The sequence below is a fragment of the Elgaria multicarinata genome, chromosome 4, assembly GCF_023053635.1.
Source record: "Elgaria multicarinata webbii isolate HBS135686 ecotype San Diego chromosome 4, rElgMul1.1.pri, whole genome shotgun sequence".
NCBI classification, from domain to species: domain Eukaryota; kingdom Metazoa; phylum Chordata; class Lepidosauria; order Squamata; family Anguidae; genus Elgaria; species Elgaria multicarinata.
In genome coordinates, this window is record NC_086174.1 from 94,720,682 (window position 1) to 94,747,731 (window position 27,050).

The 27,050-nt window shown below is 38.8% G+C and overlaps 1 protein-coding gene across 1 annotated transcript in view; it reads left to right on the top strand.

The window, feature by feature from the left end:
* ATG5 (autophagy related 5) overlaps positions 1 to 25,612 on the top strand; it is a 47,227-nt gene extending 21,615 nt beyond the window's left edge. Inside the window, exons 4-8 of the mRNA XM_063124828.1 lie at positions 1,879 to 1,957; positions 2,828 to 2,990; positions 7,538 to 7,632; positions 14,804 to 14,921; positions 24,524 to 25,612. Of these exons, the coding sequence (XP_062980898.1) occupies positions 1,879 to 1,957; positions 2,828 to 2,990; positions 7,538 to 7,632; positions 14,804 to 14,921; positions 24,524 to 24,660 (592 nt within the window). The 3' untranslated portion in view covers positions 24,661 to 25,612. The remainder of the gene's footprint in view (positions 1 to 1,878; positions 1,958 to 2,827; positions 2,991 to 7,537; positions 7,633 to 14,803; positions 14,922 to 24,523) is intronic.
* Positions 25,613 to 27,050: the final 1,438 nt, after the last annotated feature.

The following is a 27,050-nucleotide window of genomic DNA, read 5'->3' on the forward strand; positions in this document are numbered from 1 at the left end:
ATCTGAACAGGGTCATAGACTTTAAATCATGGTTTATGATAACCATAGTTGAGATTAACTACAGTTTAGATTTAACACACCATGGTTAGTTGAAGAGAAGTGAAAGTTTCTAATCTCACAGCTGTGTTGGAGGGTGTCCTCCTTTAGGTGAGGCCAAGGTGAGGTAAGTTGGAGAGCAGATTTTAAAGGCTGTTCAAAGTCTTTGCAGGCTACCCCTACAAACAAAGACCAAGAATCCAGCCAAGGGCAATCCACAAGCAGGTCTAAGCTAGTTGGTTTCAATCAGAGAGCTAATATCCAGGCAAAGGTGAATGCAAACACAGAGTCACAAGACTGTCCACTATCCAGCACAGTGGGGTCTGGTGGGTCAAGGGCTATATCAGGGCTGCAAAACTTCAGGCCCAGGGGTCAGATTTGGCCCTCCTGGTCTCCCAGTCTGGTTGTCTGGGATTCACCAGATGGCCATGCCCTTTTCATCTGGTCCCACCTACTTTCCCCTGCAACCACCAATTATTTGGTAGTTTCCTGGGTTTTCTGAAGTTTTTTCCTCCCTATTCTAAAAGATTGAAATGTTTCTCCTAAGATTTAGCTACTGGCAGTAAGCACTTTAAACTAAAATATGCTGCATTTTGGCCTCACTCATGACTGGAATATGGCCCCTGAAAACTTCTCCAAAATGGAATTTGGTTCTTGGGCTGAAAGAGGTTCTGCACCACTGGGCTAAACAATCAGGGATCATGCACACAAAGCCCAGAGCTGGATCACAGATGTTGTTTCAGCAACTCTTGGTGCCTAAGATTGAGGCTTATAAGCTTGAGGTCCACCAAGGCTCAGCTGCAAGTTGTTATTAGCCTTCTGGCAGAAGATTTACCCATGTGGGGGACCTTGCTCTAAAGGAGGCCTTTACTTCTGAGGCATTTTTCTCTGGAAATAGCCACTCCTTCACCTGGCTGCTATCCTAGGCTATACCTTTAGGTGCTGGCATTTTTGGAGACTAGGTGGTGGCTCAGTATTCCCCTCCACCCCAGAAACCAAGCTCTCCACTTTTTGAGGAGGCAGATTCCAGATGCTCTGAAGCAGCCCTGAGACCTTTTTCTCTAAAATCTTCATTTGATAAGAAACACTCCAAGGAAGTCATGACAGAGGAGAGTGCACAAGGCTCATGCATGTACCACTAAACCTGGAATAGATAACCTTTTTGACCCCAAGGCCTGCATGAAGTAGTGGGGTGGAGGCTGTGTGTGTGTGTGTGTGTGTGTGTGTGTGTACACGTACACACACACGTACATGCACAACTACAACACACACACCTCAGCTCACAGGGATTGAGAGGTTTAAACATCCTCCTGCTGTGAACAGGGATGGGAAGGGGGTGTTCAGGGCCCTGTTTCCTTTTTGCTAATAGCAGTGAGGAAATGGTAATCTCTACATCAGGATCCCTGGCAGTGGGGAGAGGCTTTAACTTTAAGGTCATGACCCCACTTCAAAGGTTCATTAGAAAATGAGCTATGCCATTTTCATGCAGTGACTATGCATGGAGCTGGTTCATCGTGCATGTTAAATTTGGACGTAGTGCCTTGTCTACCTAGGAAGACTTTTCTCAGTTGATTAGAGTATAAATGATAGAACTAAATAAAACATCCCACATGATCAGCATGCATTTTCCTTAAAATATATTGCAGGAACCATTCAGTACAATTCTGCGAAAGATTTTCAAAATAATTGGATTTTTAAATATTATACTGCAATCTTTTTTAGAAACCCTCACATACAAAATTACTAAATGCAATACTACTTATCTGGTCTTGAATTAGAAGGGTTTACTGCTGCAATTATTGCACTTTCGTTTCGTGCTTTAACATTCTCTTCTGTTCCTAGGCATCATCCTATTGGTTTGCTTTTTGACCTTCATGCATCAAATACAGCTCTTCCATGGAGCATTACAGTACATTTTAAGGTATGTCTTTAGTTTAGATTTCAAAAGTTTTAAAGCAGAAGCCACCGTCATAATAACTGAATACATGAGTAAACGTGAAAGGTAGTTAGCAAGTGAGGATCATGCCTGTGTTTGGCTTTGTTTTATTTGTTTTTTCTTGGTTTGGTTTGTTTCTCTCCTGCTTTAATCGTTTCTAATTGTTGTAAGTCACCTTGGGAACCTTTAGAGAGGAAAGGTATGCAAATATTTTTATAAATAAATGCACAGTTGTATGTCAAGACTTGAGTACATCTGTTTTCTACATTTTGGCTTATTATGAGTTTAGTTCAGCTGCATTGGAATGGAGAATGAGATGAGTTTTAATTCTGATGCTTTTGGAGGAGCTTCCCACATGCTGACAGTTGCATAAAGAATTGTTGGTGTGTATGTAACAGTATGCAAATACAAGACAGCTTCCCACACATGCAGAATCTAGTCCAGAATTTGGCTTTCTGAGAAACTTTGCTTTAATTTTAAAAGTTCTTGCTTATAAAATACCAAATGAGGGCAGCGTCTGATAGGGTCAAACCAAAGAAGACCTAATTCTAGTGATTCAAAAGCCAATTTTCCCTGTAGCTTCCATTCTGTGAGCCTCTTTCTATCTGCCTTACTCAGGAAGGGTATAGGAAGGATCATGTTGCTCTCTACTGGATCTTGTTACAGAGAGCGCATTGTGGGGCAAACATCCTGAAAAATTCCCCCCCGCTAAGCTGGAGTGGGAAATTAGAATATCATACCAATTGTTCTATTAAGATGGTAGGAATTATGACCTATGGTTAGTTTTGGTGGTTGCTCTAAAGTAAAAATTGAGTAAACTGTTCTCTTTTGATTATAATAATTGTGTACTTCTAGAACTTTCCAGAAAAAGATCTTCTACACTGTCCTTCTAAGGATGTAATAGAAGCCCATTTCATGGCTTGTATAAAAGAAGCGGATGCCTTAAAACATAAGAGTCAAGTGATCAATGAGATGCAAAAAAAGGACCACAAGCAACTTTGGATGGGTTTACAGAATGGTAGGTATAACTTCTAAGTTAAGAGACTGAATCTTTATGTAGCACACCGAGTTTAAGGATTTTTTAAAAGTTATAGTTTTAAAAAACTCCCCCCACCCCCACCCCATTGCATAATGAGGAATCCCCATAGTTTAGGAAAAAGTTACCAAACATTTCACCTCTGATACTAAAATGACAGTCCAGTATTTAAAAGTGAGGTATTTGATTCTGGCTATATCAACAACCCTACTAAGTACAATAGATATCCTATACTGGGGTGGGGAACCCTGTGTAAGTTGAGGTCTGCATTCCCTCTAGGGGATGTTTCCAAAAGACATTCTAGTTACTGCAGCCCATATTTATCTGCCTGACCCCAGCTTTCTTTCTCTCTCCATCTGTGGGCATAGTACTTATAAAAATGTCCAATTGTTTCATGTCACTGAACACTGAAGAGCAATTCCTGAGGATGAATGGTGGCACACAGTAGCATGGACCAGTGGAGCCACTCAAGGATGATGTCATTCAGTCATAGGAGAAGGGGGAAGGGCCTGACAGAAAGATTGGCAGGATGGATAGGCAGGCTCTTCGGGCAAGAACTGGACCATGGGTGACCGGTTCCCTACCCCTAGCCTGTACCTTTTGGTAATGCTAAGGTTCAGTTGCTAGTTCGTTTGGGGCTGCTTTTATTTTCCTACACTATGTCTTCAGTATTTGTGCCATACACTATTTAAATGCAATGGGAAATTAGTTTTTATCTTTTTCTAGTTCTTGAAGCTAGAGATTGGCACATCACCTCTTTGTTCAAGAGTTTAAATGTGTGGTGTGCATCCATAGAAGGGGTAAATGACGAAATACTAAACTTTGTGTCACAGCAATGGGCATGTGTAGGTGGAGAGCCCATTTATGGAACAGCTACAGAAACTGTAGTACTTGTAAGATCCCCAAGGATGATTATTCTGTCCATACAACCATATCTTCCTGTAGCTAGACATCCCAAGTATAAAACAGTATTTTGTGTATCCGTAACACTTTGCCTGCCCAATTCACCACCCTCATTTGATCCTGCTCATTTAGGAAGTAATACAGACAGTCTTGGGGTGGGGTGGGAAATGGGCTGCATAATAATAGATTGTACTTAATCGAACAGACCATTCAAAGCAATGAAAAATAGAAAGATTCAAAAGGTGACCTTTTAGGATCTGTTCTTCTGCTAATTAAGCAGTTTATCAAAGATTGTCTTTGCTTTAGGTTGGAAGCAGAAGTGTATTTTGTCTTGTTTGGGAGAACATTGTAGTAATCCAAGATAAGAGGTTGCCCGCAAATGTTGGTTGTATAGGTTTCAGTGTGTGTCATTGGAAACTGCACCTGTAGAACTCAACAGATAATGTTTTGAAAGCTTTCAAATGCTAATTTTATATTACAGCCCTTAGTAAAAGAGAAATAAGAAAAACTTATGAAACCAAGAGAACTTTTTAAAATACATGCTGTATCTTTCAGTATGGCTTTCATTGTGGCTTTCATTATACATGGGATGATTTTAAACCTTCTGTGAAACAAAATTCATGACCACAAAAAAGAAAAGAAAGTAGCAGTTGTGATAACTGCCTCATAGTTAATGATACATCTGCAAGTTGCTTTTTCTATGAAACATCACGCATTTGTCTTCCTACCCATAACAATTTTGGTTTAACTTAAAAGTTTGCTATCAAGAAGCTTCTGCAAGTATCATCTAATACAATGTAAAATGCTACTCTTGAAATACTATGTTCCTATTGCTAAGAACCTAGATCTGTCCAAGTAAAATTGGAAGTATATTCTAAAAGAACTTCATGTCATGTGATCCATTTGTTCTTGTAGGCATTGATTCTAAGAAAGCTCACTATTGGTGCATATTAGAAATAGTGAAGTTATTTTTCTTGTAGAGCATGAACTATGATATCCTCAGACTTTGAGGTCGAATATTATCTTACATCTTTTCATCTGAAGAGATTGTTGTTTGAAGTTGGAGCAGTGGTTCCTAAAGTGGGCGGTACTGCCCCCTTGGGGGTGGTGGGATTGCATAGGGGGGCATTAAGAGGCAAGAGGGCGGCAGGGAGGCGCTAAGAGGCAAAGGGGCGGCAGGGGGGCGCTCGAGGTGGTCTTTTCCATACCAGGAGTTTTTGTTACAGAAGGAAATTTCTGGTCACTATCCTGCACTATGGAGAGTGGTTCAGAAGCTCCTGGTTGCATTTCCAACATCATATTTGGTGGAATGTGGTTTTAGTGTGGTCTGCCTACTTCTCTCCAAGCAAAGAAATTGACTCCAGATTACTAAACGTGGTGATTTAAGACTCATGTTAAGTGACTTTAAACCAGACCTTGGGAAACTGGTAGCACTTCATCAAGCCCATCCATTACATTAAGAATTTACAGAATAGTGAGGTACTCTGCCCTAGTTACTAAATGTGATATCTAATATTCTTGCTAAATGACTATCCGACTTTGAAAAGATGATATCACTGGATCAAGTTCATCAATTATGTTTAATTGAATAAACTAAAAAAATGTAACTGGGTTTTGAATAAATATTCAATTAATTGTTACTGTTTTGAATTTTATTTGTTATGATCTTCCTTAGTGGGTCGTTGAAAAAAACGCTATTCTGAATAATGATTTTTATAGTGTAGGGTAGGGGGCACTGGGCATGAGTTTGGGGAACCAAGGGGGCGGTGACCTGAAAAGGTTTGGGAACCACTGAGTTAGAGCATCAGGAGTTTTTAGTGCAGTTCAGGTTCCTACAGGAGGTCTTTATTTGTGTGTGTGGCCACTTGGTATGTCCTTCGTAAAGAGAAACCCTGGGAGTCACTCCGTAGTTTGTCTGACCTCTGTTTACTTTAGGTCCCTTCCAGCTGTCTAGACTTCTAACACAGTAGGGGATATCAAACTATTAAGAAGGTTAGCTTTTTTTTGAGCTCCATGGAATGTATACAAATGCCCCTTTAAAAAAGAAACATTATTTGCATTTTTGGAGTTGTGCAAGTGCAGGCTTGCCTTGTCTGAATCCTTGAATGTTTCAGCTGTCAAACATACAAGGTAACAGGTAATGCTAGACTGTATAGCAAATGGTTTTCTAGACCTTGGCAATTGAGAGGTGGGGAAGCAGGGTATAAATCAGTGGTCTTCAACCAGATGGGTTCAGCAAAGCTGTTGCAGTCATGTTGGGCAATTGTGAAAATGGTGTTGCATGTTGCAGGTTGGGAGTCTGAGGTGGATCTCAGGTCTTGACCAGTTGAAAACCACTGGTGTAGACCACCCCCTTAGCGGGGTTATCCCTAGGGTTCAAAGGGTTGTCTGGATCCTTTCGGGTGCCCTGTTAAGGATCCCCACTTGCTCAAGTCACAGCTCTGAAAATGTGAATTACAAAATAATGGTGATTTTGTGGGGTTTTTTAAAGCGGGCATTTGTGCACATTCCATGGAGACCAGGAAAATATGGGAAGGGGGTGGAATCCTTGTCCCAGGAAAACATTTATTTATTTATTTTTTAAAAAGGACTCCGACCGTGATTCGGATCAAGAACAGAGTGGGAATGGATGGATCGGCAGGACAAAAGAGGCCAATAATTGCCTCTCTAAAGTGCCATTTGAGCACAGTTGGGGGGCTGTCACTGGCAATGGAAAAGGGGCAGTACAAGTGGGTTGGACACAATTGCTTGGGAAGAGCAACAGGGGATTCTGCCACTCTTGCCAAGAAACTTGTTGACCAATGCCCTTTACCAACGATGGGGTGTCATGTCCGGGTTCAGGCGACATGCCAATCCATCATGGGTAAAACAACCACTACGACAGTCCATATGTTATCAGGGTGGGTTGTTTCTGAAAAAGCCGCCCAGATTCAGATCACTAACTAACCCACCTTGGGTTGTTCCAGGCAATGGATTGGCATGTCATGCAAACTCAGTCACGCTGTAAGTAACTGAATGGGCCAGTTTACACAATCAAAATAAGTGATGGCTTATTTAAATAACCACTGCCTGGGTGCAACTTATCATGTCATCTGAACTGGGAGGCATGGCTTCTTGAAGGGGAAACAACATACTGATAACCCTACAACAGCCCATGATTATTGAGAAAATTTTTTACTCCTCAGCAAGCCATGAAACCCTAGTTCAGGCTACTAGGTTTTAGTGAGTAGCCAGGTTAGTCTGCTCATCCTGGATTAAATCCAGAATTATAATGATCTATAATTCAGGCAGTGATGACTGAAACTGTGCCCCCCCATACACACACAATGGTTTAAATAAGACACAGTGGTGCATTTTGATCATGAGAACTGGCCCAAAGTTTTCATACCTGACTGTGAGTGGGGCATCTTTATTGCACAGAGAACAAGCTGACCTAGAGAAAGATTTATGTTCTGTATTTGGGTACTTCTATTTTATTTTTCACTTTTCTATCTGAATCTAGTCCTCAAAGCTGCTTTCTTGTAACTATTCTATAAAAGCACTGCATACAATAATGCATTAATAAAAATAAGAAATTTATTTTAAAAAACACTGCATAAAGTATATTTCTTTTCATTTGTTTTCAGACAAATTTGACCAGTTTTGGGCCATAAACAAGAAACTCATGGAGTACCCTCCAGAAGATAGTGGATTCCGTTACATCCCATTTAGAATATATCTGGTAGGAGATTATATGAATGTTCTTTTCCACATAAACATTGCTCAGTCTTGCTAATTCTGAACTGTGAAACAGCATAAAAACCAAGAAAAGATTTGTACTCCTTCTTACATTGCTATGAAACCTTTTGTTGAGCTAAGGACATGAGATACATACGTTCACTAAGATCAGTGTGGAGAGGGTAGCTCTACCCTGAGATGTTCAAGGAGATTAGCATAGAGCCCACCCATGATGTCCCTCTGGCACCAGTAAATTCAAGCTTGAGAGATACCTGACAGCTGGACTGGGCACCCATATACTTTGCATGTACAGACAGATGTGAAGTAACTACTCTGCCACCTCCATCAGCTGATTAGTTGCTGCCTCCCACTAGTAAATACATACTCAGTATAAATTTAATAACAGTCTAATATGGATATCCCCTTCTCTAAAAAAAGTTTCCTTAAATTATTAACTGTTATAGCATCCCTTCATTTTTTAATTTAGTTTAATAACCTTGAGGTTTAATTTCAGTTGTTCCTAGTATAAGAATTTTGCTTCTTCCCCTTTTTTGCTGCTTTCATGAGACTTTTGTACAATCTACACTGGAGTTCCATTTTGTTGTATTGTTGATGTAAAATCAGTCAGTTCTTCACTAGTACAACTGCCATTTTGAACAAAGGAAACCTTGGTTCAAATAATAACTTCTGATATTTAATGTTGGCCCTGAGTTTATTTTTAAAAACGATTTCTCTGTATGTAATAAGTTAAAATACCACATAGCCCAATTGTCTTGTAAGCTAGCTTTGTATCCGTAATCTAACTACTACACATGCTTACCAGGGGTGGGATTGAATGTCCTGCCCATCTTGAGTTGCCGTGCTACTTTTCACCTTCCTGGTCTTGTACCACTCACCACCTTACCAAGTCATTCTTTGTAAGTGTATAATGTGCAGTCTGAATTAAGAAAAATGAGTGGAAATTGTTTGTAAAACAGTGGCTAAATAGAATACTAGTTGTAGCTAAATTTTTCAGAGCCACTAATCATGTCCATGTACATTAGAGTTTTATAAAATTTCTCCCTCAGTAGGTGGTCCCATGGCCCACCCTTCAAACTGTATAGCTCTTATGCAAAAGCTGTTGAAAAAGAAACTTGGGAAACTTTCTCTTTAATCTGTTCTTGTACTAACGTTCAGAATTTTTTTAAAAAACAAAACACTCTTGGGGTACTGTGTGGACTGTTGCTAGCTTAATGCAGACATTTCATCAAACTGTCATTTAAGGAAGTTTAACTTTTGATTTGCTTGAGTCTGATTGATGAACCATGAGTATGGCTGTTATTTGCCCTCTAGAGGCTGTTGCAGTTGCACTGTGCAGAAAGGAATGAACGTGAACTAATGAAGTTGAGTGCTGAGATAATAGGAAATGAAAGTAGACACTTCTAAACTATTATTTGCCTTTTGTAAGTTTGCAAGCCAAACCATGGTTAAGTTTGATGTCTGTTTTCACTGCTGAATTGGAAGCTCTTTAGAAAACCCCTCTGGTAAATGAGCAAATGGTGTACATACACATTTCTGGTTACTAGTGGTATAGGCTTGTCTTCTAAGATGTACTCAACGTTCAGAGAAGAAAAGCTTCCTCTTTCTTATACTATATTGTTGTTTAGGAATGCCCTCCTTGCCCCCTCCATGTATTTCCTTAAGTTAACTTAGACTCCTTAATTTATCCAAGCCATCTTCTGCAACATTCAACCTTTGAAAGGTTGAGTCCCTTCTACAACTATCCCTGGATCCTATATTATGTACTCAGTCTCTGCTTTAGAATCTCTGTTCTAAGCTTGGTCTTTTTGTGCACTCTGGTATCATGTGACAGTATAAATAATAAAACGCTAATGGGTACAGATGCCTAATGTAAATGCAATTAAGCCAGCAGAATTCTTTCTATGCTAATTGATACTTTTCTCTTCAAGAGATCAGAAGAATCAGAACTATGCTCATAGACCATATTTCACCTAGTTGCATCACCTTTGCTATACTGTGCCAAGGCAGCTGTAGTTTATAGAAAACACTACTACAATTGTAGTTTGTGTTAAAGTTATGAAAGGGATACAAATAACTTGAATAAAGAGCAAATAACATTAGTTTTTTGGGTGGCATCTTGAAGGAGTTGGGTAAGAGATTCATAAGCAGTCTGTGTGGGAGAGTCAGTCTAAACAGTCGCCATAATTTATCCATAGTTCTTTAAATAATGCTGCTCTTAATCATGTAGGAGATCAGAAAAGTTACATTTACTCCTTACAACATATCCTGCCAAATGAAAGGATGTGAGGAAGACATGGGTTGTTGCCCACATATGATTAGGAAAATTGTCCTTAAACTATTTGTGACCAAAATCTTTTCAGCGTTATTGTCTAGACAACATTGTAATAAACCTTACTATATAAAAATAAATAAGTCTAACTTCATTCCAGATGTGTGTGTAATTCTAATGGCTGCCCTTAATTCAACCACAGTCTCTGAGACATTCATATTATTTAGGTTAAGTATCACTGACATTACTTTGATACTGTTATAGACATAATGATAACATTTTACTAAATAACAGACCATGACAACTAAAGATTTCCGCTATGGGTGTACTACATATGTATTTGTTTCAGATTCCTTAAGGACTGTATAATTATTAGCTTTCAACAAACAACAGTGCTTCAAAGTGCAACAGAGCTAACTTTAAAGAATGAATATATATATATATATATAATATTTAACATTGAAATGCTTGTATACAGTTTAGTTTTTATAGATTACATGAAGTCTTAGCATTTCCAATTCTTAGCAATGTTGTGATTCAGATACAGTTGAAAATATCTGTATTTGTTTATTATTTATTACATTTATATCTGCCAAAGATGTGAATGCACATGGTTAAACTGAATTTGCTATCACAAGATGTGGTAACTGCAAGTAACTTAGATGGCTTTAAAACAGGATCAGATAAATTCATGAGGATAGGGATATTGATGGCTCCCTAGTAATATGCTACCCCCAAAGATCTTCCAATTAACTCAGCTGGACAGTGAACACTTGGACCGACTACAGAAAAAATGGGATAAGAGAATGAAAGTTTCTTGACAGTGTGGTTCCAATATATGTATTTATTTTCAGAACTTGGCATGACTTCATATGTAAGTCAATCCTCTCTACCTAGATAATTTTTTGTTGTTGCATCAAGCACTATAATTGTTCTTCTATACAATTACTTAGAGCAGCGGTGTCAAAAACAAAAATAGCTGTAATGATAGCTAAGCTCCAATAGGAGAAGGTGCCCTAAGAAGCAGCAGCAGCAGTATATCTTATTGCCTTGAGTGAGTTGTAGAAATAGGCCTGTGTGGCACTTGAAGTGATTGTGTTTTTCATTTTAGATTGCAATAAAGATTTTGGTGTTGAGTTTTCACGAAATTCTATTTTCTATAACTTGGTGTGTTACGTTCAGCTGTGTTTAGTTTTGCAGAAACTTAATGACAAAATTGCTTATAAACTCTGAGCTAAATGTCAATCTACTAGCAGTCATTGATGGGAAAATGTTTGAGTAATACTTTAAAATTATACTAGCCTTATACCCATCTATTTCAACTGTTTGCGTAGTGGGAGGAGTAAGCACACATCAACTGACACTTGAGGTGTGATTTTGTGGCTTCATTTCATCTTCTATCACCCTTGTAGTCTTCACCTGCCACCATAATACAAGCATCACTGTAGTGATAGTGGTGGATTGCTTGGAATACCTTTTGCTTGGAATACCTTTTTGCCTGTCCTGCAGTTATATTGCCATCTGTACAATGTGATGGGTGGAACTGGGTATATCAGGCCTGTCCTCATCACTGTGATAGTGGGCTGATATCCAATGGCAGGGGGTGTGTGGGTGGGTGTGAGAGAGAGAGAGAGAGAGAGACTTTTCAAGGCTTGGTTGACCCACTTGTTTGATAACTGCCAGGAATTCAGGCATGCCAAGCAGGTAGTGACTGCAATAATTCATTTAATATGAACTGGTATCATGTAACAGAGATTTGTTGTATTTCATTGAAGTTACAAAAGAAATAAATTTAAAACTATGTCTTAATTTTAAAAACTTCCTGGAAATATAAACACACACATGTGTGTATATGGCTGATTGTAGTTAAAGAATAAACTTAAAATGAGTGTTTCATTACTTTTCGAGAGAATTCAATGGGCTTGCACTATGAATAATAAATAGTTCCTAATTCTGAAGTTTAGGAGTCAAATTGAAGCCAATTTTAAGGCAGAGTTGAAAAGCTGTTGTCAGACAGTTTTATTCAACAGCAAATTGAGAAAACTTTATAGACTTATATGTAGTATGCTGATATATACATGAAGTAATGGAAGAGGAGCTACAGTTTTTACAGTGCTAAAATATTGACATGTGGAAATCATAAGATGGTTATAGTGGGTTCAACATGTAAGGTAATTTGCAGTGGTTTAAATACAATTAGGAAACCCATTCTTTTATGTAGATGTAAAGACTAGTAAGTTTGTTGGCTTTTATTCTTAAGAATTGTAATTTGTGGGTTATGTTTTTAAAGTTATGATTACATCCTGTATAAACTGTTTGGTTAATGGAATTTTAAGCGAAGTGTATAAGCCAATGTCCTTACACACAAGACTCAGTAATATTTAATCATGATACCTATGGAACAACTATTCTCTAAATCTTCTTCTTACTTTGAGATAACTCTACTTTGTTTAGCTGCTACATCACTCCAAAGTTTGAACTCTAGCTTTCTGACCTAAGCTTTCAAAGTAGGTGAAGGTTGTTTTGTCACCAGGCTTCAAAATAAGCAAAGCCTTCTCATTTCACACAAGCAATTTGTGTCAGTACAATCTTATATACACTAGTTATACTCGTTACAGACAAGGAGACTAGTCCACTCATCTGTTGGACTTGAGTTTTTGTACCTAGTGTTGGATCAGAGACAGGTTGAGGATTCTGCTAGTGTACCAGCCACCTCCAGTGCCCATCAGTTCGTTGTCTGAGCTATTTGGTGTTAGAAAACACTCAGAAGCTTGACTTGAGGGATTTTAGTATTCATGCCAGAACCACTTTAATGGAGCCTTCTTAGATGGCAGCCATGACAAACATGGAATGGCAAATCTCTCCTACTTATCCTCTTCCACTGCATCCTCAAGTAGCTGTCCAGCAGAGCTTTCTCGTATTGTGAAAGGGCTGTTACCTCTAGACCCTAGAAGAGATATGTTGGAATCTTTGAAAGTCTGGTATGGCATGCATGCTAGGCACTCTAAAGGTAAGGTCACTTGTATTCACTGTGACCTAGATGCCATCATTCATACAGATCCAGAAAAGATTCACATTAGACTGTCAGGTCTGGTTTTATGGGATCAGTTTCAGTTATTGCAGTCTGAGAATGTGGATATGGTACTTGAAAAGATTCCATACATCTGTATTGTCTCTTAACCCTAGGCCATCTTGGTTCCTTACATTAAGCCAAAGGGGACTAACCAGTTGAGTGCAGAAGATAATGATTCAGGAGTGGTCCCAGCTACCTTAAAGCAGGCAGTTGTGAGATCACTCTTTAAGAAAAACTTTTTGAACCTGGAAGGTTATAACAACTTGAGCAAAGCTCCTCAAGAGGGTGGTGGTGGTCAAACTCCATGTGCTGTTCAATGAAATAGGTTATCTAGGTCCATTTCAATCTTGGTTTAGGCCAGAGTTTGGCACTGAAACAGCTTTGGTTAGGAGGAATGTGATCCTTTTGATTCCTCTCAATCTCTCAGCAGCTTTTGATACTATTGAGCAGGGTATCTTGTTTAAATGGTTCTGTGGATTGGGGGTCATGGTGATACAGTGGTTCTGAATTGAGGAACTTCTGCTTGACTCTATGGCATTTCACCTCTGGGGTCCCACAAGGTTCCATATTGTCAGCCATGCTTTTTAATATCTATATGAAGCCACTGGAAAATGTCATCTCGGGATTTGGAGTGAGGTGTCATCAGTAGACTGATGATATCCACCTGTTTCTCAGTGTCATCTGAATCAGATGAGCTGTGGATGCACTAAACCATTGTGTGAACTTAGTAATGGGATGGATGAGGGTCAATGGATGCAGTGTGGGTAGATGGCTCCCAGTTCCAAGAAGCTGGTTTGTTTCTATGCCCAATTCAGGGTGCTGATGATTATCTTTAAAGCCCTAAATGGCAATGGGCACACTGTATTCTTTTTGTCGCCAACTGAAGACCTTTTTATTCTCTCAGTATTTTAACACTTAATTTTAACTTAAATTTAAATTTTACTGTTCTAACTCTGTATTTTAATTTTATATCAATTTTGCTGCGTGGTTTTATCCTGGTTGTGCTTTTTATACTGTATTTTGTATTTGTGCTTTTAACCTGTTGGTTGTTTTATTATGGTTTTAATTTTTGTGAACCGCCCAGAGAGCTTCGGCTATTGGGCGGTTTAAAAATATAATAAAATAAATAAATAAATAAATAAAGTCTGAAAGAATGTCTCTTCCTGTACTATCCTGTCTGTGCATTGAAGTATTCAGAAGAGGTCCTGCTCTGTGGTGGTTCCCTCACTTTGGAATGCCTCCCAAGGCAGTTAAGTTTCCCCCCAACTTTTTATTCTTTTCAGCACCAGATTACAATGTTTCGGTTAGCCCAGGCAATAAAAGGAGAATTTTGAAATGAATTTAAACTCACAGTCTAAATGTATTTTAGAATGATTTATTTATTTGTAGGTTTTATGGCTTTTATGCCCTTGTTTAATATTTATAAATCTTTATATTTTATGTTTCTGGCAATAAAGGAATAGTATATAAAAATTTAAAAATAATAGATTACTATAAAAAGAAATAATAGATTACTATGGATAATTCCTTAATGCTAACATTTTTCCTTCTTTCTTACTGCCCAAAACAACATAGCTTTAAAATGTCCACTCCCTCTTCATTAAGCTCCTGTGCCAAAAATAGTGATATAAAAGACCTACTGGTATAATTTAACAAATTTCTAGCGTAAGGAACCCAAAGAGACTGAGTTTTGTAGTCTCTTGTAACCTTGAACCTTTGTTTGAAGACCTTTAGGTTTGTTTTATCTATAATGCTGTTGTAAGATCATTAAGGTTATTCTAGCTAATTTTTACTAATGTTATCTATTACCAGGTAACAACTGAGCGACCTTTTATACAGAAGTTGTTTCGTCCTGTTGCTGCAGATGGACAGCTACATACACTGGGGGATCTCCTAAAAGATGTTTGCCCTGCTGCAATTAACCCTGAAGGTATGAGATAAAGACATGATAAAACATGTGCTTTCTTGCTTGCAGTGTCTGGGGAATTTTAAATAAAATATTATCAAGGTAGGTATTATGAGGACAAGGGACATTTGTAGTCATTTTTATCTTAACCAGTATAATAGAATAATCATGATTAATATTAATATCCTTCAAAATATAGATGTTGAAACCATGTATATTTGTTTTATATAAGAGTACACACTGTGAAAGCGAAGAAGGGTGCCTGAATTTGGTTTGTTTGTTGGTTGGACAGTGCATGTTACCATGCATGGGGAGGTCTTAACAGAGTTGGGTTAATTTTGCATAAAATCTGAACATCTAAAGCAGTGGTTCCCAAAGTGGCCGGTACCGGTAGGATTGCATAGGGGGGCGTTAAGAGGCAAATGTATTAATACCGTTTAAGAAGAGTCTTTTTAACGGTGAATTGAAATGTTTCAAAAACACCAAAATGTTAATGAAGAGACATACCCTGCTTGGTGTGCTCCACAACGCCGGCTGCAAAACAGAGGCGTTCGCTCTCTTTTCCCTCCCTCGGCAAGCCTGCGGTGCGGCAGGTGCTTCAGATTTTGAATAAATATTCAATTGTTACTGTTCTGAATTTTATTATTATCTTCCTTAGTAGGTCTTTGAAAACCGCTATTCTGAATAATGATTTCTATAGTGTAGGGTAGGGGGCACTGGGCATGAGTTTGTGGAACCAAGGGGGCGGTTACCTGAAAAAGTTTGGGAACCACTGATCTAAAGGCAGAAGGGAACATGTAGTTTTCCTGATGGTGGACTGCAACTGTGACCATTGGCCATGCTGGCTAAGGCTGATGGGAGTTGGAGTCCAATAACATCTGAAAGCTTACAGTTTCCCCTCCCCTGATCACTGCAGGCAACACTCCTTCCTCCTACAGATAAATAAGAAATGCTTGGGGACATGTGAAAGATTATAGAATGACATATAGCTCCCCAGCATGAAATAACTATGGTATACATGATTAAAACCAGGTATAAAATAAATACAATGGCTCTTTGACAGTACATTCATCACAGTAGAATATGTTAAAGATCCATAATATAACAGGATTTGAAAAATAGAGAGAAATATTAATGACTACCATAATGAAGTGGGGTTTAATCCACATGCTCATGATATCTATTGTCAACTCTTAGGTGAAAAAGAAAGGTTCAACCCAAAACCTATTCCCTTCTCAAGAATTCTATCCACTACCAGTGATGGCTTGTTCAGCAATGATTGAACTGGACAATGACAGACCTTGGCAATGCTATCCCTGTCTCTTAGCCTGTCGTTCATGTAGCTGGCAATTCCTTCAATCAAGGATAGGTGTCTGTAGGATGCCATACACTTTGAACCACTACTAGTTGATGCAATATAGTATGAAGCACTACTAGATGGTGATAGTTGATGATCACTTGTCATTCCTCCCCATCCACCCACCTTACTTTCAGAACAGACACTGCATTGAGTATGCCATGTGTTGAACTTCACTACAAAGAATGGAGTAGATCAACGAGCTGCAGTATAACCTTCGCCTCTTCGCTCACTATAACTTTTGCCTCTTCATTTTTATGCCACTATATTTTTTATTATAGTAATGTGTTGCAAACTCTACCCGTTTCTTTACTACCCATTTTTCTCTAGTTACACAAGGTGCAAGTAAACATTCTGGAGTAGGACCAGCCTGCTGACTTTCTTTCAGGTATAGAGGGTTAATTTTGGTGGCAGTGGTTAAAGATTTCATAGCTAACTTAGGCAGCATTCTTTAACAGTGAGGTCTAATTGGGAACTATTAAAAACTGTGGCAGTGAGTCCCATAGACCCAAGCCTCACACTGTTCCATCATATATGGTGGGAGTGGCAAGATAAAATACAGTGTTTTTCTCATATGGGTTTCACACCTACAGCATCTAATCAGAATAAGCCCAGAAACACAGAACACTATTGAACACCCAAACTGATGTCAATGCACATTTTCTTTGCAAACGATATAATAATTTGAGTCACATGTTGGTAAACTGAACATAACTTGGATTATCCCTAAATGTCTATCAGAAGAAGATACATTAAATCAGGGGTAGGCAAACTGGTGTCCTCCAGATATTTTGGACTACAACTCCCAGAATCCCTGGTCACTGGTCATGCTGGCTGGGGCTTATAGGAGTTGTAGTTCAAAACATCTGGAGGGCACTAGGTTGCCTACCCTGTGTTAGATTATAATTTTAATTAGCAATAGAATAAATAACTCTGCTGAGAATTTTAATGAGAGGATTAAAAAAAATATATTTATTGCATTTCTATACCGCCCAATAGCCGGTATAGAAATGTAGCTGGTATAGAATTTGATACCAAATTCCCATGGTATTAACATTTCTAGAAATTTGACATCTTTAGTCTTCCTATAAAGGTCTATTACATAATTTTAGAAATAATTTTGGGGAGTAAATGCTGGGTAGAAATATATGAACACCTTTAGTAATTAATAATTCTAAAAGAAAATTATTCAGTTTTTCAGATTTGCCCCTGAGATGTTTCTATGTTTTTTCGGGAGCTTCATAAGCATGAGCACTTCTTGAAGATGATGTTCCGTAACATAACAGAAGCAAGGGCTGACCATTTTTAGGCAGAACAGCATTTTTATGTGACATGAAATATAAATGTCCATGATGTTTGGTTCACAGTCTAAATTAATAACAATTCGCCCAATAATAAATCCAAATCAGGCCTGGAACAGAATGTTGCATTCAGCCAGCCATGCCATCTTCCATGATAACTCCATACCATTCTTCCCCCACTTTCCAAGTTTTCTCCAGTAGTTATCATTCCATGCCAATCTATCATCATCTATCATCATTGGACTGTTGGTGCCATTGAGTTACTATGTTATAGTGCTGCAGTCAGAGCTGATGGGAATGGGAAACCTGGGATAATTGCCTCTTCTGCAAACATGCAGCAGACTGCTGCAGTGGTGGGTTCATAAGTACTTAGTTGTAGTTGAAAATAAGTTACTTATTATACCTAATATAATTGGATATAATAGAAAAGGAGTTAGGGCTCTTCACCAGACCATTTCAGCATGTGGCAGCCACAGGAAAAATACTGCCTTGACTTCCTGTGCCATTGTATCAGTTGGAATATGGTAGATTCTGCTTGGCATGGCTTTTGGCACGGCACTTTGGTTAGTTAAATAGCAACACTTATATTGGTGTGCCAGAAGATTATTGTGATTAATCTAGAATGTGCTGGTAGCAAGGGGTGACAAATTTTAGCTGGCAACCACAATAATTTGCTCCTGCGTCATCTCTAAATTTGGAGCTGGAAAGTGAAGAATCATTCATGCAACCTGCTGTACATCCCCAGTCGTCCTTTCCAGATTGGACCTGGAGAGGGGAACAGGAATTGCAGCCTCAGTTATGCTGGGCTTTTCCAGGTGCTTGGAGTATCTTAGGAGCCCAGCACCAAAATTAGTCTTAGACTTCTTCCCAACCTTGGCATCAGGGAGAAAACAGAGATCTTCCCTGTATTTGTACTGTGTTTCTGAGGTGCTTGGAACATCTCCAAAACACAGTGTAATTCTGGTGAGAATCTCCCCTTCACAGCTCCAAGATTTGTAAGAATTCTGGAGCTTGACTTCATCACGCTTATCAGAGGGCAATGGAACACTTAGACTGGGATAAGACGACATGATAATCAGCGGTGAGTTAAATAATCAACAGTTGGTTATTGTGTCATCTGTTGGGACTTTTTCACACCATGGTTGGTGATTGGTCTGAAGTAACCAATGCAAATAACCAAAGCTGTGCAGAGTTGATTATTTGAACAGCCATTCATTATCGTATTGTGTGTCAGGCGCCATTGACTATTTTGTTGCACACACAGGGTTATTTTTGGCAACTACAGAGTCCCCTGGCAAGAGCAACCAAAGCGGTTGCGGCCACTCTAGTCCAGCCAGCATAACTCTCAATAGCTGATGGGATACCAGTGAGAGGATTGGGGTGGGAGGGAGAGGGGATATGTGTCAATCAGACATACTGTTGAATAATAGTATGGCCTTAATCCATACAATGGTTGATTATAATCATGTCATGTGGGGAGCACCGCCTTGATAATCAACCGTGGAGTTGACTATTAACCTACTATTGACTATTGTGTTGTCTGAACACAGACAAATTATTGTGACAAACAGAATGTGAATTGCCGAGTAGTAGATGCCAAATGTAGCCTTGCTACAGGTTGAAATAATTAGGAGTTGGCAAAGGCAAACTTTTTCCTGTGGTTTCTACACCGATGGGAAAAAGAACTCAGTTTGAAATCTACTCAGTGTCAGTATAACTGCTGTTTTCATATTGCCACTATTTTTTGTCAGACGTTCCCTTCTGCCTTCTTTTCCCAATTTATTGATTTTGCGGTGTCCAAATTTATTAAATACTTAAGTATCAACAAATGTAATTGTAGTATACATCAGGAATGGATTTTAAGTGTTATGACTTTATTCATTTATTTCACACAGAGTAGAAGCCTGGAAAAAGTTTCTAAGTATTAGGTTTATATTTTTCTTATAAACAGCACTCCCCTTCTGTTTGTGATCATGGGATAAAAGCTGTCTAAGCTTGTATATGTACTTTTTTTACTGCTACATCATGTAGTGTGCTCTTAAGATTGAGATCTCATTTCTCAGGAAGCATTTTCTGCTGAAGATTAATTGTCCTTTTAAACTCAGTGTTTGATGTATTAGTTTTGGCTGGCTATATCCTGACTCAGTTTAACCCTCTTTGACCTGACCCCACTGACTATTACCACCGTGGCTGAGGAAGAAATTCTTCAGCATGATGTATGTAGTACAGCCTCCAAGCATGTGGTTCTTCACAGCTTGTATTCAATTAGCTGGATTTCTACTGCTCCACAAAGAAGCAAAATCAGGGCTATCTAGATTTTCATAAGTTTGCTCATCTTTATCTTGATGTCAATTGAAAGTGTTAAAAGTAGGAATGTGAAGTAACATTGCCGGAATGGAAGAAGTATGGAATGTAAAGCTTGTAACCATTTCAATTGCTTAAACTTTCCAGCAACTACAAATCTCTTATATCATAGCACAAATATACATTTACTTGCACTGTTGTAGTTTGTGGTTACTGCTTGGGTTCTGGAATCATGTAGAGCTAATGTAAGGTACTTATTAAGGTTAGGACCCTAAGCTTGAGTTCTTCTTCGTGGTCTCTGTGCATCACACATGTGGGTTCTGCGCCTGCACAGAGCCTCTCCTCAGAAACTTCCATAGCTGAGGGAACACTTTTGGCGGGAACTCTCCCCCACCATTGTACTGTGCATGCTCAGTATGTTCCCATCCTAATCCTCAGTTCCTTTTCAACCACTGACATGGTTACTTCACTGGAAACCTCATCACAGGGGGAAAAACATTTTTCTCAGGCTATTGCTGAGGAATTATATTCTTTCTTGGACTGTGTTACTCTTGGACCTGGTTGGTATATCATGATAAGCCTTGGTGGGTTTGTGTCAGCGTAGCATATCATCATATCTGAACTCAGTGCAGATGATTCAGTGTGGTTTGTTAACCACACACAAGCCACCCTGAGAAACCGTGGCTTGTTGTTGGGTTGTTGAGGGTGGTGTGTTGTGACATGCTAACCCAGCAGTATGGCTTCTCGGCATGACTTACAAGCTGCCTGGCAAGAGCAGGAAATAGCCCCGCCGCTCTTCGTGATCTCATTAGTGTTGCTAGTGCCAACCTTCCTCATCAGTGGTGTCTGCTCCTCCACCAGTACTGAAATAGCACTTGGGAATGCCCATTACTTGTTCACAACTATTTATTTATTTATTTATTTATTTATTTATTTATTTATTTATTTATTTTTCAATGCTTCATAATCCACCCCCTGGTCCTTCGCAAGTGTGCGAATTTTCAAAAGTGGAATAGGTAGGAAGTTGACAGTACTATAAATTGTACTACTATAGACTGTACTTAGTGGACAGGTATATCTGCTCACTTGCAGGAATGGGGTGTGGGGGCAAATAGCAAAAACAAAAGAACCCATTTGCACACTTAAGAAGCACCGAAAAAGAAAAGAAAAAGCATGTGAATGAACCAGTTGCTCTGAAAAGGGATCCTGATTGGGGCAGGAAGCACCAATAAACTCCCATTTGTCTAATCAAGACATACTGGAGAATGAAATTGACATTTGTCAGTTTCCTCTCTCACATTGGCACTTCTCTTGAACCTGAACTCCAAAAGCAGCAACTCAATGGGCTGGAGCTCTTGGGTAGGTAGGTGTATGTACTTACTGTGAAAACAGCTTCACTTTTTCATTTTATTTTTCTGTCATTTGCAAACATCCACTTGAGGACAGAAAAATCAAATTAAAAAGCAAAGACATTTTTGCAGTAAGTACATATGCCAGCCTGCCCCAATAGCCCCATCCCATTCTTCTGCTGCTGATGGGGTTCAGGGTCAGGTGAAACGCTGAAGTGGTGTTGAGAGAAATGACAAGGGTCAGTTCAAGCTGTAATAGAGTAAGAGGATGAAATTGACAAGTGGTATTTCAACACATACATAGGGGGTGTTTATTTGTACTGCTGAACAAAGTAAATAGTGGATTGGTAAATGTATACAATTGCGCACTTGCAAAAGACAGAATTAAACACGAGCCCGTTTCTGTACTTCCAAAGCATAGTTTTGTTTTGTTTTTTAAAAAGTTATGAATTGAAAAATTGCACAGAAAACAGGTAGTGATTGGGGCAGGAAGCCAGGAGAGTGTCCTTCCATAGGCATGAGGATATGAGAGGGGTTGTGCCGCAAAGGCCCATGGGATGCATGCCAAGAGCAGGCAGGAGGACTAAGGAGGAAACAAGCCATGTCAGAGCTCCCAATCGTCTGTCAGGAGTAACTTGGATTAACGAGTGACCAACCAACCCACTGTGGCTTATTTTCAGGATGGCTTATTGTGATATGTGAACCAGCCCTCTATAATGTGCCAATAAAAAATATTGATTTACCTGTGAGGCGGCCTCGACCAAAAAGGCCCTTTCTATAGTGCCTGCCAATTAATAGGTCTTGCTGATGTGCCTTCTATCAGAGCCCCTAAGGCTGAGCTTAAGGTATGAGCAGGTATGTATGATGCCAGCAGGTTTTTTTTTAAAAAAATATCCTGAGCCCAAACTTTTTAGGTCCTTTAAATGTCAGTACCCTCCTTTCCAAAACCTCAAGTTTCTAGAGTTCTTTGCAGAGCCGTTAGCTCAATGTTAAATCTTAATGAAATCGTGTCTCTGCAATACATTCCATAGCTTGATAAAATGATTCTCTGTATATTGATGATGCTACATTCTCTTGCTGGAATCCACACAAAGGTATTATATGTTACGATGCTTTGCATGTTTAAAAACCCCAGAGCAGGTTTAAGTGATCATTTCTGTCATGTGGAGCTATATCAGGCTTTATCAAAACTGCAATCCCAGATCTAATTCAATATACCATTTTTGTTGAAACGGCCTGCTTTTGCCCCACCTTTTCCAAAACAAAAAGTTTTTAAATTGCTAAGCATCTTCAGAATACTCTTACCTTAATTAGAAAGCATGTATAAGGTTTTTTTAAAAAAAGTCCGAAGGGTCTTTTGTGATATTGACACTTTGGAGTTGCAGTGAGATTCTTATGTTGGATTGGTTTTTTTAATAAAAATTAGCCATTTGTTTCCCTATCCCAGAGCCTTTCAGTTTCTACCTGAACACACACACACACACACACACACACACACACACACACACACACTCTTACACTTCCCTCACCTTAGACGTAACTACTCTCTCAGGCTTTTATTCTTCCCTTGTTTGGCATACTTTTGGAAATGTTCAGTCTTGATAGTTGCTAGTCTGTTACAAGTAAGACATGCAGAACTGTTTAGGATATTTATTTACCCATATCCCACCACACTGGTCAGTGTACTGAATTGGATCCAGGCTCAGTCATATTTAGAGTTGGAAGTGCCTTAGAAAACCACTCTGGTAAATGTGTAAATGGTGCAAATGGACATTTCTGTTATAAGTAGTATAGGCTTGGTTTATAAAATGTTAACTCAATGTTCAGAGAAGAAAGGCTTCCTATTTCTTCTTTCCTAACCTATATTGTTATTTAGGATTGCCCTCCCTGCACCCATCCATGTATTTCCTTAAGTTAAGTTAGACTCCTTAAGTTAACTTATCCAAGCCAGAGTCTCCAACATTCACTATTTGAAAGGCTGGATCCCATCTACAACTGTCCCTGGATCCCATGTTATATCCTCAGTCTCAGCTTTATGATCTCTGTTCTAAATTTGATCTTCACTTTGGTATCATGTGAAAGTATAAATAATAAAAGCTAATGAGTACAGATGCCTAATGTAAATGCAATTATACCAGCAGAATTCTTTCTATGCTAATTGATACTTTTCTCTTCAAGAGATCAGAAGAATCAGAAGAATCAGAACTGTGCTCATAGACCATGTTTCACCTAGTTGCATCACTTTTGCTATACTGTGTCAAGGTAGTTGTAGTTTATAGAAAACACTACTGCTCTTTGTAGTTTGTGTTAAAGTTATGGAAAGGAAACAAATAACTTGAATAAAGAGCAAATAAAATTAGTTTTTTGGGTGGCATCTTGAAGGAGTTGGGTAAAAGATTCATAAGCAGTTTGTGTGGGAGAGTCATTCTAAACAGTTGCCATAATTTATCCATAGTTCTTTAAATCAGGAAAAAGTTCCTGACTGTTAGAGCAGTACAACAATGGAACCAGTTACCTAGGGATGTTGTGGGCTCTCCCACACTGGAGGCATTCAAGTAGCAGCTGGACAGCCATCTGTCAGGTATGCGTTCGGGTGGATTCCTGCATTGAGCGGCGGGTTGGACTCGATGGCCTTATACTATTCTATGAAATAATGTTGCTCTTAATCATACAGGAGATCAGGAAAGTTACATTTACTCCTTAAAACATGTCCAAGTGAAAGCATGTGAGGAAGACATTCTGATCATTGTATACTGAATCGAATAGCTTAAGTCCCATTTATTTCAATAGGTCTAGAGTATTCCTAAGGGATCCACTGTGTCTTAAGGATTCCTTCTTCCCTCCCCTCTGATGCGGAATTACTGTTTGGTTTTTGGCATCCAAAGCACACTTATTTGGCAGTTCCACTCAATTCCAATTTAATATCTTTTGAATTAAGAAATCTTTGAATGCCCTATTTAAGGCCGTTACATATTTAATTGCAGTATCATAGCAGACAGAAATATAAATCCATTTACAGCCTTATTAAAATTACAGCTGTTTCAAAAACTGACAGTTGTTTTAAGTTTCATGTAACAAAACTTTCCATTTTTTTCAAACACATTTGAATTCAAATGTTTTTTAGCTCTAACTTTCTCCATGACAGGCTTTCCAGCTGTTCGTTCAGTTAAAATATGCAGTAGTAAGATAATCAGTGCCACAAAGCAAGGATTCTTCAGCGTTTCGCCATGTAATGAAAGCAAGTGCCTCTTGCTTCAAGCATATTTTAGCCTGTGGATGTTTGATTAGTGGCCTTTTTCTTTCTTTTGGAATTAGATGGTGAAAAGAAGACTCAAGTGGTGATTCATGGAATAGAACCAATGTTGGAGACGCCAATACAGTGGCTAAGTGAACACATGAGTTATCCTGATAATTTTCTTCATATCAGTGTTATTCCTCAACCTGCAGATTGAGGTGTCAGCCTGTTTGTAGGAGAATCCACCTTTGATCGAAGTAACAAAATGAACTCACTTGGTGAAGATGACGAGAAATCTTTGCTGCTGCAAGCCAAACAGGAAGTAACATCCTTCATGTGATAAGAGCAGTTGGGCCAGCTGTATTTTGCATCAGCCATGTTTTTTTCCACTGCCATCATTAACTTCAAATTTGACATGAGAAACTTTATAAGGCTGCTGCTGCAAGTCTTCTGTTTTCTAATTAAAAATATGAAGCTGAGAGCATGAGGAGCAAGTGGAAATATGTGCCACTTTGTATTTCTTATTAATCAATAAACGGGGGTATTTTCTAAAGTTGCAACGGCTTGTCTTTAGAGTGATAAGACTGGTTTATTCTAGAAAATAAGCAGTTCTATTAATATTAACTTGGAGAAACTTTATAAAAATGAAACTACACGAAACTCTTTCCTTCAGGATTTCATATGCAAGCTATCTCTTCAATTTTATATAGTTAGATTTTTTTAAACAACTATCACAGCATGTTTTGTATTACACAAGTTACATTCTGATCCTAAACATATTACTTGAAAAAGTCTTACTGACTTTAGGGTATTTTATTTCCATGTAATATATTTAGGAGTATTGCATAATTTATATGGAGATGGCTACTGAATGGTCTCAAATCTGTATGCCATATTAAAGCAGGTACTAAGATAATAGTATACAAAGGTGTCCATCTGCCAGTGGAGCCGACACCACTGCAAAAGAGAAAGCCCCTATGCTCTGGAGGGTTGAAGGGCCCTCAGGAGAAGAATTGAAGAGTGCAAGCATATGAGATACTGGGGGAGGAGAGGAAAGGGAAGTCCTGTTGCATGAGTGAAGGTCTGCTTGTGTGATGTAGGATGGAGCCTACAGTGTAAAATATCTTTTATTGGAATATACTGTAGTTCCCCCCCCCCCTTCTAAAACCCAGAAATACATTAACCCCAATTCAGGAATCATGTATGCAACAGTATGCTATGTGCATAGACCTCACTTCTGCCACATGGATTATCATCACTGACTTGAGGTTTTAAAGGAGAGGGCCTTGATTTGCTCGCCTCAGCCCTAGAAAGGTTAGAGCAGATAGCACTGATCATCTCTTAAGTGTAACAAAGCCCCTGCCAAAGGCTGCAGCAAAGTAGTTCTAGGCAACTGTCATAAAAAAATGTAAAAAGCAAAAGGGGATCACATTGTCATACCATACTTGCTCTGCCTAAGGTAGGAGTTGCTTGCGCAGAGCTGGCACCAGAAGGCGACAAGGTCTGGTATTTGCTGGGCTCTCAAGTTCAGGGCTGCTGTTCTCATTCTTAAGTTTGGAGGCAGCATAGGAAAGTTTTTGTTTGTGTAACTCTCCTCTGCCGACTGTGGAAGACCAGTAAGAGTGCCTTAGCTGAGGATTCCTAGTTGGAGTCAACACTAGGAAGAGATATGTGTCTGTGTGGAAAAAGTCCTGGAAGGAAAATAGAGTTCTTTAAAGCTAAAAACCGGAACAAAAAGCAAAGGAAAATAAAGTTTTTATGTCAATGAATTGACATAAAATTTTGGAGAAAGTATTCTACAAAAAGAAAAATCACTAATACTACAAAGGAGGCATTCTCTTTTAAAGTGTTCTAGAGCAGTTAGCAGATTACTCCAGAAATTTTGGGACTACAAGATGTAAACCAGGGATTTAAAGGTATACCTTTAAATTACCTGTATTGATCCAGAATTATGATTGGAATAATTGGAGATTCCTTCACTCTCTTTTGGCTCATATTTTCTCTAGCATTCTTAAGAAGGACGTGAAAGTTTTGTATTGATAGGAATAAAGGCTTGGTTTAAAGGAGATTTGTCAACCCCACCCTCCCATTAGTAAACAATCAGAACTAGTGTTTGGTAATATGAATGTTAAACTCTTGCCTAACTGCCCTGCCCTGTTCCAGCCTCCTAAATATGACTCTCTCTCCTTTTTTTTTAAAGGTCTTTAGCAATTACTTAGTCTATAAAGCTTTCCTTAAAATAAAGATAAAAAAGTTTTCCTTTACTGTACCAATATTGTTTCCCTTTTAATTATTTAACTGCATATATTTAAGAAAAAATAAAGAGTATTTTGTCAAAAGTTGCAGCACTGTTGAGCTGAAGAATAACTTCATAATGTTGTTTAAGTGGGGAAGTGATATATGCAGCTGAATCTTACGTGTCTGTCTGGTTTACACATCTAGAACAACACTTAAGGTAATAGAAGGAAATGGTTACTTGGCATTAAACAAATAAGGTTTTCCTGCCTCTTGGAAACCACATTTTGATTGCATTTGTGTTTTAAACACAGATGGCCACATTCAGTCTTGCTTGGGTCTTCTCCTACCTGCTTTCCAAATCTGTTCTAA